Source organism: Pholis gunnellus (genome assembly GCF_910591455.1).
Source record: "Pholis gunnellus genome assembly, chromosome: 10".
In the NCBI taxonomy this organism is placed as follows: domain Eukaryota; kingdom Metazoa; phylum Chordata; class Actinopteri; order Perciformes; family Pholidae; genus Pholis; species Pholis gunnellus.
In genome coordinates this window covers 18,436,626-18,452,773 of record NC_136537.1, presented here as the reverse complement: position 1 = coordinate 18,452,773, position 16,148 = coordinate 18,436,626, and the positions used below count along the sequence as shown (strand labels likewise).

At 40.7% G+C, this 16,148-nt stretch overlaps 1 protein-coding gene across 1 annotated transcript in view; it reads right to left on the bottom strand.

Annotated features, from left to right (window-relative positions):
* Nucleotides 1–1,000: 1,000 nt before the first annotated feature.
* glra4a (glycine receptor, alpha 4a) overlaps nt 1,001–16,148 on the bottom strand; it is a 44,909-nt gene continuing 29,761 nt past the window's right edge. Inside the window, exons 5-10 of the mRNA XM_079167955.1 lie at nt 15,578–15,660; nt 12,081–12,218; nt 9,507–9,572; nt 9,172–9,386; nt 7,366–7,515; nt 1,001–2,104 (exon numbers count right to left, since the gene is read on the bottom strand). Of these exons, the coding sequence (XP_079024081.1) occupies nt 1,802–2,104; nt 7,366–7,515; nt 9,172–9,386; nt 9,507–9,572; nt 12,081–12,218; nt 15,578–15,660 (955 nt within the window). The 3' untranslated portion in view covers nt 1,001–1,801. The remainder of the gene's footprint in view (nt 2,105–7,365; nt 7,516–9,171; nt 9,387–9,506; nt 9,573–12,080; nt 12,219–15,577; nt 15,661–16,148) is intronic.

Below are 16,148 nucleotides of genomic sequence, written 5' to 3'. Positions count from 1 at the left end.
TTCCTTCCTATAAGTGGCTTTAAGAAAAAATTGCTCAAATCCAAGGTTTTCAACTTCAGAGCTATTCGTTTTTTGAACTGGGAACTTAACCGATGGGGAAAGCACTGCCAATGACGAGCAACAGCCAATCTTCTCTTTGCATACCCTCACATTCTGTTGTTATAAATATACTTCAGCTGTCAGTATGAAGGAACTTCAGTGAATATGTCAAGCCACTCTGTCCTTATTCCGCAAACCATCAGCTGTCTGTGGCAATAAGTCGGCTCCTCTTGTTTGTATTTATTCATGCTCCAAAGACGTATGTGCCATCAACCCTTAATACATTCTGCAACAGAACCTCCCTCATTTCAGTCCAGTAGGCTGTGATTCAAAAGGATAATATGGAACACTGTTGTTATATTGATATAGATTTTTTTAAAATGTATCCAGAGAGAGAATAAAGTAGAAACAAAGGCATGCTTGAAAGCACAGGCGCACACACACACACACTCACTCTTTTTCATTACCTGGGGAACCATACAATACAGAGGAGTTGATTAGGATTGCCGACAAAAGGACAGTAGGCTCCAGCTGCCTCTCTGAATTCATTGTCATTAGCAGTGGAACACCAAGCCCTTTTCAAACTCATTAGTTGATAAAACACCCCTCTGATTTCCCATTAAAAAACTCATTCATCCTCCCAAGCTGGCGATGCTCCCCCTCCGCCGCATTTCCACACCTTCAAAAGCCACTCCTGAGAGAAATGGCAGCTCTTATGCGATTTTCTCAACAAGTTCGTCCAGATTTCTCCCAGATTGATTGTAAAAGTATGGGTTCACAAAAAAAAAGCTTTACAAAGACCCCGAACCACTGATGTGAACTGATTACTTCTTTAGCATCCGAGAATTCACAGTTTGCTTTACTGTAGAGTTTGATTTCCACCTTCGGTTAAAGGTTTTTCCCTTCCCTCTTGGGGTTTGGAGTTGATGGGGTCTATTAAAGAACTGCAATGGAAAAGTAATTGTGTGTGATGCATTTATTCTGTCACTGAATTCTTACGCACTTAAAAGAAAACATTTCTGTGCACAACCCCTTCATCATTTTCCAAAGTAATCAACATCAAATCTTCAGCTTAAAGAGTAACAAATCATTTCTGGCTTCCTGGCAGAATAACAATTTATTTAAATTTAGACAAAAGGAAATACATATTTGTGCTTTGTGCAGTTTAATGAACAGTTTTTAAATATACACTTTTTACATATATATATATATATGTATATATATATTATTAATTGAATTATCACCACTTAATAAATATTAAATCTCAAAGATTCATTCCCCCCCCGCACCCATTTGTACCCGTTAGATAATCTAAAGGTGTAAAAAGAACCTTTTTATCTTTTGAGTTTTCAAAAACATTCATTCAATGATGCGTATTGTCAAAATTCAAGTCAGTATATCTCATCCAGCCAGGATCAACATAGACTTCTCTGGACTCTCATCATCTCACACAAAGGTCATGAACCACAAAAGTACCAGTAGTGTTTTGTTTCTGTTGTAATCCGCATGAATCCAACCAAGACAGAAACGAGAGGGCAATCGCAAACACCAGCCATGAATGCACGCAGCTTAACCTTGTCTCTCGGCTTAATCACTCTTTGTCTGAGATCTCAAAAGACACACCTGAGCACAAAGTTTTTAGCAGATAGAGAAGCGGATATGCCTCCAGACACATCTCCTCTTTGTAATTTAGATCTGACAGGCAGTTTTGGTTCTGAGGAAGAAAAAAGAAATGTAGCCACCGGGGTCGGCAGAGAGCGTTCTACAAATTTGCATGGACGTCCTCGTGTCGCAGCACTTTATAGGTGAACCAGTAGAAGATGTTGAATACGAGGAAGCTCAAGGGAAAGACGGCTCTGGATATGGTGTCAATGCGCTTGGCCCGGTCCACAAAACGCTTGTGAAGTGACTCTCCGTCGTACGAGGTAACTGGAGGAGGAAGAGGCGGCGGCGGCGGGGTGAACACAGTGGCCGGCTCCACAGCGGCACCCTCCTTCTGCAGGCAGTGACCCAGTCCATAACCCCGGAAGTAAAAACCACGGCTCTCCCTCACCAGGTCCTCCTCCTGTGGAGTCAAGCATAGGGAAAACAGATTGGCCTCTCGCTGTCGACCCAAATTAGCTTACAGCCTATTACATTTCCGCTCAGTGGCTGATTCCCAAATATGTTTGGGGTGTAGCAGCACAAAAGGGCAGCAGAGCGAAAACATCCGCAGAAAAAAGAAAGCACGAAAATGTTGACTTCAGGGGTGAAGATTTTTGTATACAGTAAATGTTTGTCACTGATTGTGTGCAAAACGGGTAGTTTGTGCTTCCCATGTGTTACCATTACAGTCCATTAATGTCACACGGGTAAGTATTTATTGCTCTAAGAACGAAATGCCTGGTAATGTAAACCCACATGATCACACAACAACACAGAGGTATTTCTAACAGCCTAAAAGACAAAGAATATCAAAAATCAGTTTCTCAAATTGTGACTACTTGAGATGACCGATGTTCTTACTGTTTTGGTACAACGGTAGAAAATCTTAACACATTTATTCGTATGAAAATATAGTTATATCATTTCAAAATTTATAAATAATGACATTTTTTTATTTTGGATCATGTATAAATTAAGCAAAATCATGTAATTGCTGCCATCGTTGTTTGGATTATTAAATACTGTCGCAATCAAGGAAATGGGTTAAACATATTTTTTTGTCGTGCAGAGTGTAGTACAGTATTTTGAGAATCAAAGAAAATATCTTCAGAATACCGTAAGTGTTGTTACACGACCTTGTGGGTTTTTCACACATGTACTGGCACAAACTGACTAAGTGGCACTAGCCTCAGTTTCCTCAATTAAAGGATGCTTAATATGATATTCACAGCATTAACATAACATATGGCAACTATTTGTATATCAAAGGATATAGCTGAGTTATGTCATCATGAGCAGAGAATGAAGATGCTCTCCCTTTGTGTTTCCGGCTTCACCTCATGGCTGCCAATCTGCACTGTGGTAATACGGTGGTTACAGCTGATAACGGTGACCCGACCAACGGCATAATTGCAGAGCTCTGTCAGCACTGTTGCCATTGTTTGCACTGTTCATGCTGTTGGCACCGTTAGCTGCTGGCTCAGCTGTCGTCGTCATAAGAGCCGCGTGGAGGCAATAACTATGCTCTGAATTCCATACAGAGAATCTTTAAGCTTGTTGAAGTTTCTACGACACAAAGAGGGGAATCGGAGGGCATCATCATTAGGAGGAAGAAAGGAATTTCTAATTCTGAAAGTTAATCAAAAAATTAACCTCCATCTCTCCTTTCCAGCGCTTCAAAGTTGCAGAATGACAGACCTTTCAAAATGCCTATTAATAAAAAGTCATGATCTTACCCCCACCAAAAAAAAAACAACCTTGCACTTGGCATGATGCTTTGATGAATGAAGGGGCACTTCTTTCTTTTCTTTTTTTGCAGAAAACGAGACACTGTTCCCGCCCTTTGGAGAGAATATTAATAGACATGCAGCTTAACTCTGACAGTCCTCTGCCACTTTGAGAGATTCACTTTAGCAGCGGAAAGTGAAGATGTGAGATCTAAATTGGATGATTAGTAGTCAGGGTGAAGTGTCCTGAAAGGTCCGATCCCTGCGTCCCCCTCTCTGTGTCTCTCTCACTGTCCCTGGCAGCTCTCTGGTACTCTGTACTCTGTACTCTGGCCGGACAGACTTGGCAGTGAGACACTACCAGCTCTTGTCAAAGGTCCAATGCTACTAATGTATTTCACACATGTCTCGACCGGTCTGTCACTGCCCAGTATATTAATTTAGTCCTTTTAAAAACTTCCACGACTTCTGATCTCTTGCCAACACCCCCTGGTTGCACCTTCACTGTTTGGCTAAAGACATAGCCGCTAACACAATTTACTGTAATCTTCCTCTTCCTTACAATTGCCTGGTTGAGAGTAATGTTATGGTTACTAACTATCTGTTGCCTCAGTGACAAATTGAACCATGCAACTGGAGGATAGGGAGTTGTAGCTCTTCTAGCATAGCTTAATTATCCCTCCTACTTCTTCCTAAACGATACAGTACATCATGTGCTAAAGGCTAATGGTGCGTTTCTCTAAAGATAATAGGTGCTCATCTTCTGTGCTCGCAGCAGCAGCTACACACTGTGATTTGTTGGCATAAGATCAGTTGAGACTGATTATTCTCCACAGAGCAAAATGTGATTTTTTTAAATATATAAATTAATAATGCTAACAACAAACTAAAAGAATTGTTGAAAAAAATCCACAACGAATAGTTTGGCATTTTAGGAAATTAGCTTACTTTCTTTCTTTCCGAGAGTTAGATCAGGAGATTGATACCACAATCATATTTGTTTCGTAAATATGGAGCTGCAGTTAGCTTATCTTAGCATAAAGACGGGAACCAGGGGGGAAACAGCTAGCCTGGCTCTGTCCAAAGGCAACATATACAATTTTTGCACTTTTAATTTTGTACAGATTAAACAAACAAATTGTAACCTGTTCATTTCTGATTTTTAGAGGTTCTGGGAGGCAGATTGATACTTTCTGCCAGAGCCAAGCTAGCAGTTCCCTCTTTTTCCTGCTTTTATGCTATATGCTAAACTAACTGGCTACCAGCTGTAGCTCCATAGTTATCATATGTGAGTGGTATCAACCCTTACTCTAAGTCCTGTCAAGAAGGCAATTCCCAAAACTTTTAACTAGTTTCTTTAAACAAAATAAAAACAAAAGTATTGTTTTGTCATTAATAAATGCCACAATTCTTGGAGTGTCCTGGAAAAAAAGATTAAGTTTGAAAAGGAGAAAACAAGAGGTAGAAATTTAACATTTTAAATTAAACTTGAAAACGGCATACACACGGGAGGGAATAAAGGGTAAGAATTCCAAGTTAGTAATGTTAGTATAAAGGGGCAGGAGGTCAGAAAGAGAAGGCTTTGGTGACGGGGCGAGATCAGCACAAAGTGGGTTTTGGATGTTGGGGAAATGCCAGGAAATATTGAGGTTTGAAGGGAAAGTACACAATCAATTCGGAAGACTGGAGGCATGGACAAAAATTGGGTTCAACGGTCAGGGTGGACAAAGGGTTAAATATTTTACCCTGGCACAGGCGCTGCAGTGCTGACTCAGGTTCCTGTAGGTTGAGTTGTTACCAGGGATGTCATTCACTTTCCGCAACGACTCAACACTTCCAGGCTGACTGGCAAACACCTCCATTGGAAAGGAAGGTAGACACATTGAAATAAGAGTTATTGCTCCTTATTTCATCTTTAGCTGTAAAGTTTGGTCGTCTCTTGAAAGGGAAATTAATTAGTGTTGAATTTATAATTAAAAAAAAAAGAAACGTTTTGGACGAGGGCCTTAGCATTTTGCTGGAAAGAAGAATTCCCCCTGCTTCATTTAAATGAATAATCAACCTTGCCAAAAATAAAGTGATTAAAGATGCAAACTTCAAATTCAAACAACAAACTCAAGCACACGCTCTCTGCTTTAAATGAAGAGGCACTGTGAGTGTGATAATACAGGGCATTGTCTGCGGCCGTTTGTTTAGGGAACTGGCTTTGAAGATGAATACAGAATCCTCGAGGTATTTCTGTAAATATTATAAATGAAAGCAACATTTATTTTATTTTTGTAATTTGGAAGGCTGTGTGGATATTATTGCTATAGCTTTTTGGAGATCACCAGAGCTGTCAAACACAAAGCTGAAAGTGCATTAATTAAACCATGTCAGTCTGGGATTTGTACGCTCCATCAGATTCCCAACCGTTCTCTAGCACAACACATAGAGTCGTGCGTCAATACCTCTCAGATGGATAGTTGGTGACCTCAAACTCCAGAGTGGGAGTAATTGTGCAACTAATGTGGACAGGGGAAGTCTTTTTCTCTGAAGACCATTATTTTTCTCTCTCCCGTATCGACGCAGGAGGGCACACTGCCCGGTAAACCTGCTGGACTCTTCTGCCTTTTACAACGGAACTTTGCCATGAGTCTGGGAAGCTGCCTAGCCAGTGAGCTGTTTAATGGGATTTTCAAGATTCAGAAAGTCTGTTTCTCTTGAGAAACAGACTTTCTGTGTCACGCAAGGTTTCTCATGCTGTAAACACTTTTATTTGTCAACTTACAAGCTGTTTGCCTTAATAATCATCGTTCAACATATGGATCCAATTCAGAGGACGTATGTTTGGACCATAGACTGTATATAACACGTGACATGACGTCACCCATTGGTTTGTGGACTGCCGGTTTGAAGCATCGATTTCGGTGTTTTGCCCGTCGCCATCTTAAATTAAGGCCGTCGCCATCTTGGCTTTTTGCAACCAGTGAACAGAAGTCAATCTCCGGTCAATCACTGTATAGCCCCTTCCTAAAGCATAGTCTGCTTTATGCTCCATTTGACTCTAAATGGGACCATCGTTTACTAAATGAGCATCATGCGGTATTGGAAAATAATTGAAACTAGCGATTGAAACCATAAACTCATGTTTACAATGTTTTACTGAGGTGATAAATCAAGTGAAAAGTAGGGTAATTTTCTTGTTTTTTCCAACCAGAAGATTTGTCAGTAGTTGGTCAGTAGAGAGAAAGCAGGTTTAAGACAATTTTCACTTTCCATAAGTTTGCTGCCTGGTTTGGATACAAAAAAGGGGATGTTTAAAAGTGATACAGAAATGTTACAAGGTTGGCCCAGTAAGTGATGACTCCTTTCCAACATGGTAACCCAAACATCATTTAATGACAGTATTTGAAGTGACCCATCTAACGAAAATACAGCTATCTAATTAGTGCTTGCTAGCTTACCATGTTAACTGATGGAAACGGATATGTTACGGATAACTTGTTATACAAAAGCATGATAAATGGAGTCAAAGTCAGAATGAGAATACAGAAATGTGTCAGTGTTGCAGTGTGAATGGAGGGTTAGGGTATCCCACTGCAACAGGGTTGGTAGGTATAGGCTGTTGTTCTGTGCCAAATGTAGTGACGGAGGGAGAGGATGGCAGTGGCTCGTCACATGTCGTGCTCATGATGGAAACGAGCTGAACTGAGATGAACAGATCTGCCTCATGTAATATGACAGCCAGCTGTAGCGTGTTGATGTTGTCAGTTCCTGGATATACAGCAGCCCATATTAACAAGAGGCATGAGTCAATGTTATAGAGACCGACAAGGACTGGAGTGTGTGCATGCATGTGTGCTTGAGGCCTCCTCATGCTTGCTTTTTAAAATCTGCCACAATATGTGTGTTCAATTATTTGTGTGTGTGTGTGTGAGCATGCATTGGCCTTTGTGTGCGTGTGATTACTTACTATTCTTTGCTGCCGCTGCCTTTTCCTCAGCCTGATGAACTCCTTGTGTTGCCTTGAGACAAAGTTAACGGCTGCGTATTCCAGCAGGGCAGCAAACACAAACAGAAGGCACACCGCCATCCAAATGTCGATAGCCTTTACGTAGGACACCTGGGAAACAGACATGGTCACAGTTATCAACAGCCAATCAATTAGGCTAACGGATTATCCGTGGGTGCTGCATGATCTACCCATTCCTCCGCTCTGGCACGTATGACATACATCTTTGGGAAGGTCTAGAATTGTAATGAGTCAGTGGGTTGTGGGCAGTTGACACATAGCCATGAGACAGGTCACTTGTTCAAGGCTTGCGGTGCTAGGTCGGTCAAGAGAGAATATATGTCACAGCAAATCAGTAACGCCCACTGAGCGTGCATTGTGTGGATACTTCACTCAATTGAGCAGCAGTTTGCTTGCTCGCAAAGATACATGCATGCAGTTGTGTGTGTGTGTGTGTATGGGGGGGGGGGGGGCACAGCAAAATGACACAGGTCACAAACTCTGGAAACACCTCAGCCATGTTTTAATCAATACTTCCACTGTGTGTAAATAAAGGTGGCATACTACTGCAAACCATTCATGTTGCAGTTTACATCCATGTTTGTCTCAAATGTCATCACTATATCACTTTATCATATTAGACATTTGTGTGAAATTGTCATAATTGGCATATCATTTCTTGAGTTATGGCCAAAACATGTTTTGAGAGATCACAGTGACCTTTGACCACCCAATTCTAATAGGTTCCTTCTTGAGTCCAGGTGAATGTTTGTGCCAAATTTGAGAAAATATACAGAAAGCAGTCAAACTCTAAAACATAAATAGAGCTGGGTTGTAATGTAGCACTGGGCTGAAGTGCGTTTGCTATGGTTCCCAGCTATCTAATATACCTTGAGCAATCTAATGCACCTTGGGCAGTGATCTAGAATGATGGTTAAACTGTTAGCCGGTTGTCTGTCGTCAAGGTATTCTAAAACACAATTTTAGCCAATCAGTCAGTTTACCGTCATGAAGGTAGAATACAGTCCGTCTCTCACCTGTTTCCTGACCTTCTCCCCAGGGATCTGTGTGCACTGCCCTGCATATCTTTCACAAGCCAGTGTCCTCAGCCTACCTGGCCTTTGTTTGTCTGTCTGCTCGTTAATCTCTAGCCTTGTCCTTAATTAGAAACAACCTTGTGCAAAGTCAGCATTTCATGCCTAAATACGCTCTAATAGGTCGTACTTTTCCAAAGCATCCTCCAAATGCCTCTTTTACCCAACATTGGTTGACAAAACAAGGATACCTATTGCAGTCCTCAGTAATCCATTGCACGTCTGTCACTTGTTTCATGGAGCGTTTGGTTCACAAGTTTCCAGCCATAATCTGTTTATTAAATTGTTTTCCATTTAGTCACTGACCTTCGTGCTGAGCTGATAGTATTATGTCATGCCTGTTTCCTCTCACATATACTTGCTTATTGGAGGAAGAACAGCTTACAGAACAGTTTACATTTATGTTTATTGGTTTCTGTGACTTAAATGTCATTGTGCACCATTGATTTTCAGACATACGTTGCATGATCATAAATATAAATAGCCCAACATTTTATAACTACGACTAAATACCCCAGTAAATAGAATAACTAAATGTTTTGAGCCCTGACGGTAATACATCCCCTGCATCTCTGGGTTCTTGCTGATCAGTTTGCTCAGTAAACAAACAAAGAATCCACCTTCCGCTACGTTCAAACCATCATAGATCTTGTCCACTGGTCTCCAGACCCACCTTCGGCAGCGAGGCCCTTGAACCAGAGCTCTGCGTGGTCATCGTCAGTACAGTGGTGATGCCCAGACCCACTCTGGCTGGTGCAGCGTCCATGTTTATCCAGAAGGACACCCATGAGAGGATGACGATGAGGAGGGAGGGGATGTACATCTGGATCAAGTAGTAGCCCATTTGCCGTTCCAGGTGGAACTTCACCTCAATGCAGGTGAATTTACCTGCAGACACATGACAAAGTACATTTAACTGGCATGCTTGGCGTTGCTTAAAGTGTTGGGATGGGACTGGGAGAATAGACTGTATGGTAAAGGAACATTCTGGTTCAAGCAACTGTTTACCTCTTGGACCCGAGCGTACCCAAAGGGTCTCCGTTTGGTTCTGAGGCTCTCCGGATCTCGAACGAACTTTTCATAAAGAAATAAAAAAAAAATAAAAGAAATAATAACTTTTTTTTTTTTTTTTTTTTGCAAAAAAAGTCTCCTTAATTTGATCATGTTCACCATTTTACACACTGCAAACACCATTATAAACGTACTAACTAACTAAGAAGATTCGCCACAATATCATGCATTTTACGCCACAGCCGGCAAGCCAACAACTCAGAGAATGCTTCGTAAACCGGGGCCATTGCTTCCCCCTTAGCATATCACACAGCTAACAACATTAGTATTTCACACAGAGTTCAACGGTATCGTCCAAATTACTCTCCGTCAAAGCGTTCAGGAGTTACAGCCAACAAGCCACAGAAAGCACAACTCCCACACTGCGAAATATTAGAACTGTGTCACATAGAACTGTATCATACCTTGAGTCGGTTTTGAGGGCCAAAACGGTGAAATCCGCAATTATTCCGTATTAGAAATACGTTTGTCTGCTAAGTGAGTATGTCTGGAACTTAAAATTGCGTTTCTACGTTCATCTGAGTCAAAATGGTGGTCAGAATGCCGGCGGCGAATCATACAGGGGGCTTGGGGCTTGGGGGCTGACCGCGGCACGGTTTTGGAGTTTTATTGGCTGAAAATTCTGTCGATCACTTCATGGAACACACGAGTGTGTTCCAAATAATCACCCGGATCTAACGAGTGGTCACATCACAAGATTCGCCCGGCAGAGGCTGAGCAAGGGCTCCAGACAAACAGGGTACATGCCAAGTCTCTTAATTGCATCCCCGTTTCCCTCACTTGGCTCCTTTCCTTGCGTCTTAGTCCCTCCCACCAGGAATGCATGGAGAGACGCAAGGAAACCATGCGAGGAGAGACGGACGAGGAAATATATTTTAAGAGACATGAGATGTCCTTTCCTCAGTTGCATCACGTGAAGCGGAGTCTGTTTCTGATGACGGCGGCCGCTGATCATCAGCTGATCACAGCTGGATCAGCTGCCAGTCGGCTTTAACAGCTGGAGAGACTTTTGAGAAGTTTGTGTCTGTTCACATGATCACTGTAGTTAATAATAGTAACTAATAAAGACACACAGTAATCATGACTGTAGAGGTGTTTCTCTCTGTAGCTTGTTAACAAACTGTGTCTGTGTTGTTTATAAGCGCAGGATCGATTTCTACCGGCGGAATACGATCGTATTATTTATGCATTATTTGCGTCTGTACGTTTTGAAATTAAGATTGTGACATCGACATTAAATAACCCAGAACATGATTATTGTTTCTCTTAAATGATGTAACTCATCAAACACTCAGGAATGATCAGCCTCACGTGACTGAATGAAATGATAAATGATGTAAAAAGATCTCTCTGACTTTAATTGTATCCATAATAAAATAATAATAATAATTTTGTTGTTCAGACTATGAACATCTATTCAAGCCAGACGGTGAATCAGAAAACTAATCAAATATAAACTAGAGTTTAATCTGATCTGTCTTCACTCTTAAACTCAGTCAGTCAGTCCGATCGGCTGCAGCGTCCAATCACATAACTGATGAACAATGAGGGGGCGTGTCGGCCGTTAAAACACTTCCTGGATGTCTGTTCTCGTGGTTCCTCGCTCATGGCTCCTCGGAGATCCCTCCTCCCTCCTCAATCCTCGCTCCTCAGAGCTAAATAAGAGCTTTGGGACGGCCATCAATATGGCGGCACAGAACAACTTCCGGTTCGAGCGAGGATCGAGGAGCGACGAAATGACAATTAAGAGACTTGGGATGTACCCACAGACAGAGACGAGGAAAATGCATCAAGGAGAGATATGAGACGTCAAAATGGGTCAAAATGAGGCCAAAATGATGCCAAACAGCTCTGTTATGATAGATTGTACAATATGAGTGATAAACAAAGTGAAATATATAGTTATATAGTATATAAAAGTACAATGGAACAGCTGCAAATTCTGGTTTGAAAATGAGAATTTGGCATGTTTTTTTTTAGATAAACACCTATAACTGGGGTTTGCTTCACTTTATTTACACCAAATCTTTTTGTGAGGCACCTGCACCCTTTGTGCTATGAATTGGGAATGTTTTTAGGCTAGCCAGGGCCTCATTTAATAAATTACAGTGCTTTTTCTTCAGACGAACCTGGGAATTTCCCCTGTTTGCTGTGTTCAGTCTTCAGCTACTATTAACCAGTAACATATACACAATATTTACTCATCTCATCAAATCTCACAATCCCCAGTGTTATTCAAGCATCAACATTTTTAAAATAGACCTTGTAGTTACAGAATTGTCTCTTTTGTATGGGTTACAATGTTCGAGAAGAGGCCTAAAAAAAGACTTAGAGTTCAAGAGGTTAATGAAATCATACAGCAGGTTAGAAGTTAAATCCTAGAACCAATAGTTAACAGTGCCTTCATGTTGTTGTAGTAGCTGAATCATCTCTATTGCATGCCTCACTGATTTTATGTTTCAACGTGGGGTCCCTGGTTTCTTGACACCATATGTGGAATTTATTATGTACCTGTGTTGTAATACTTAGTGCAGTAGCCCAAATCCATCTCATCTTTTAGCACAAACTGGGGGAGGGTAAGATCATCAGCCACTTGAACGGGGTTCTCAGCCAGCCATTCAAAGATCAAGTCATTCATGGTGTAACCAACTGTGAAAGAACAGAGGAGATAAAGAGAAGATATTTAAGTAAGACAGAAATGGTATGAAATGTCATATTTTTTCACTTTATCTTAGGTTATATTGAAGAGACTACGAAGGCCCATATTGTTCCTCTTTTCATGCATTTTGCACATAATTTAAGACAAATTGTAGCATACCTTTTCACCATGGCATATATTTTTCAAATATGACACTGACTTGCCAAAGAGGGCTATAAGATGCTCTATAGTTCATTATTTTGCATAGACAGTATATAATATCTAAGACCTATAAAGTCTTCGATAAAACATTTTAAAACACCTCAGCTCAGATTCTAATACAATTTTGGGGAGAGATGCATTTACTCGCAACTGCACGCCATCATTTTCCATATTATAGTTATGATATTTCAAGGTTCTCCAAGTAGACAGGAAAACAAGGACTTACACCATTGCTGACAATGAAGGGGGAATGCATCAGTCACAGGATATAACATTAACATTTCTTGTTTGCTATAAGTTTCACAAAAACAATGCTTTTACTGTATATTTCAAAAGATGGCATGGTAAATATTTGTATTCTGTCTATCACTTTCGCTGTGATCCTCATCCCCTTCTTCCTCCTCCTCCTGAAGCTGATTTATATCCTACACCACGACTGTAATTGGGATCTTGTTGCCATAGTATAAAGTCAATGCATGAGAAACATTGGAAACCTTGGCTAATGAGACCGAGAGAATGAAACTTTGTGGTGATATAATGTCTCTTTCGCCCAGCTACCAGCTACCCTCTGCCATCATGTTTGTCACAGTAAAGGTCACCCACCACAGCTCCAGTCATGTTGTTGTGGTTGCTTGAAGGTTACAGAATAAAGGAGGACATGAGGAGCATAGCGGGAGATGCTATATGTGCTAACACATACTGAGCTGATTAGAATGAACAAACTAACAATATTGCATATATATCTATTTTTTGCAAGTGAATATACAGTTTAGCGAACCACTCAGGATGAGTCAATAATTATTCTGCTTCCACACAAGGTTGCTCTTTTTGAGGGTTGTGCTCCTGATTATAAATATGTTAAATTCAAGCCTCATGCAACACCACAGAATTTCTTGCACATCTGAATAATACCGATGTCCACTGGGACCCTTTAGGGCCCAAGTAAGAAAGTCATCAATTATTCAATGTGTTATACCATGTTCGGCTCACAAGCCTGGAAAAACAACACAACTAAAACACACTAATCTTGTTTCTGAATTCTGTCATTCACACATCCTGCTGTAACAAGCAAGGGGAATAGCAAGGCTTTCCTAAGATAACGAGCCAGCTACAGCTAAGAGGGAACGGAACATAATTGACGGAATGTTTAAGGTGCAGTAGAAATGAAATTCATGAGGCACCATGTCAGGAATACCTCAGCCAGGTAGAGTAATGACCGTTGGTCACCACGTCGTCCTTCTTTTTCATGTTAAAAAGCTGTTCACCTAATGAAAGCCACTATCTTAACGCAGCCATGGTTATGCGTCACATTCTTATTCATTGCTTTTTCAACTTATGGTGTAAGTTTCAAAATAGATTTGAGGTTACTGGTGGCCAATGGCTCAGGGTAAAGCGTGGTGGTATAAGCTGCATATATGGAGCTTTGATGTGTCCGAATGAGGCAGAATCATATTGTTGGTTCTATTTATATATCTATATAAGCCATTGGCATTAAAGGCCAGAAAAGAAGATTGGTCTTGGCTCTCTCTTTTTTTCATCACACGCCTCTCTCGTGCTTTCCCGATGTTTCTGCAGCTCTAGTAACGGCAGTAAAACCTTTAATGTCCTCTCAACTTCAAGCTCTAGCCAAGGTGATCACACCCTTGGGTGGTGTACTATAGCACTTGTCAACACCAGGCCAAGTTTCGTCACCAGAGGCCTTTAATCAGGAATGATTACGTCTCCTCCTCTAATGGCGGTGTGATGCGATACACTTACCCCAAAACATACATACACACACACACACATCACCACTGCTGCTTCAAGCCCACATCTCGTTTGCCTGAGTCCTCTCCCTTACACTTCTAAAGGGTAAAATGTCTTTATATTTTGGTTTTTATTCTGCCTTGATGTACGTTGTGCGCACAATTTATTGGATTTTTTAAAATCTGTTTGTCCCCTGTGTTAATTTGCAGATATAAATCATGCCGCCCTCCCGTACAAAGAGGGAGGTTTATTCAAACCAATACCTCTTGTTCTTGTTGAATCAGATAAGGATGCATGTGGCGATACCAGCGTTCAGCTTGACTTATTTTTTTTTGTGAGCGATGCTTCTGAAAAGGTGCAGGGACTTCGTGGTATGAGTGCTCCTTCTGTTTCCTCCCTGTTGCTACACTTTAAATTCTTTTGTCTCTATGACAGGAAATTAGGTCACCTCTAGGCACAGAGGGTGGGGTCGACATATAATAAAAGGGACACAAAATTAAAGTTTTATTATTTATATCCAGGAAAATTGGTTTTCGAGAGGCAGATCCTATCTCTGCTAAAGGGAACACTGAAAGGGGAAGAATATTTTTCTTTCCCTACATTTTATCTAAGTATTAAAATTGTAAAGGTTTGCCTTTTTATACATTTCTTGAGCACTTTCAATATATGTACAGTAAATGTGAACAAGAATGGTAAACTGACTATATTCTAAGCCCCACCAGCCCTTATTGTTGCTATACCTTTAAAGCTTTGCGTTCTGTGCAGTTTACAATGTGCGCTCCAACTGCATAGTATGTGAATTTTGTGTATGCAAGAAATGCCTGATTATATTAGCAAGAATTTCTGAGTATGAGACGTGAGCTCCTGGACATACTCAACTGCCTCAAAATGCATTGTGGCTTTTCAGATTGTCCAATGGCGGAGTGCAAGGCAGACAGTTTAAACAATTAACCGTTGGATAAAAATAAGTATGAAGGATGGCAAGTGACTTTAATGTAAGGCGAAGAGGGAAAAATGCAGTACCTCACATATTTAATGAAAACATAATTAAAGCTAAAATATTTTATATTTTCATTAAAATAATACAGGAAAATGTGTGAAATAATTTTCATTCAATGGTATCTCGCACAGCAGATTAGATGGTAGCTGACAAACGCCTTACACTTTTGCTGTTAAATTTTAGGTTTTGGACACAGGACATTTAATTGGAAAACATAAACCCTTCTCCATATGGACTTTGCGAATACATCCCAGATATTGACACAGTTATAGTCATGATGTAGTTCCAATCTCTTGGAATATAGCAAGATAAAGCACCTTACAAGCCAGGCAAGATGTAAAAAAATCAGGAAAAGGGGCAGATAAGAAGAGGAAAGTGGAAGTCAAAGAGAAGAAGACTCACAGCTTTCAAGCTGCATTGTACAGGTCTGAATGTCCATTGGGAAATTCTTCAAGTCCATAGGGCAGGACAGCACAAGAGTCAGCCTAAGATAGAAAAAAACAGATTGGAAAAGAGAAGAGAAGCAATCGGGGATATCAAAAATGGCCCTCAAAAAGGGGCTCAAGGAAAAGACATCAAAGCACAAGAAGAAATGATGGGTTAACAGATCACAGGGAAATATATCAGTGCCAAGCGGCTTTGTTTTGCAAAGTATTCAAAGGAGTCAGGAGTATGTGTTCAATTCAATACAATTGGACAAATGAGAAAACTAAAAAGATTTTCTTTTTTTTTTAAATGAGTAGCTTGGAAAACACTGAGTTACTCTACCGTTTGATTATTTGTCGCACCACAATAATGGCAAAGTAATTGGTGCAGGCATCCCTGCTCTTATTTGTTGTGGTGTTGATGCATTAAGACTTCAAAAAGCCTCAGGAGAGAGAGGAGAGAGAGAGAGAGAGAGAGAGAAGAGAGAGGAGAGAGGAGAGAGAGAGAGAGAGAGAGAGAGAGAGAGAGAGAGAGAGAGAGAGAGAGA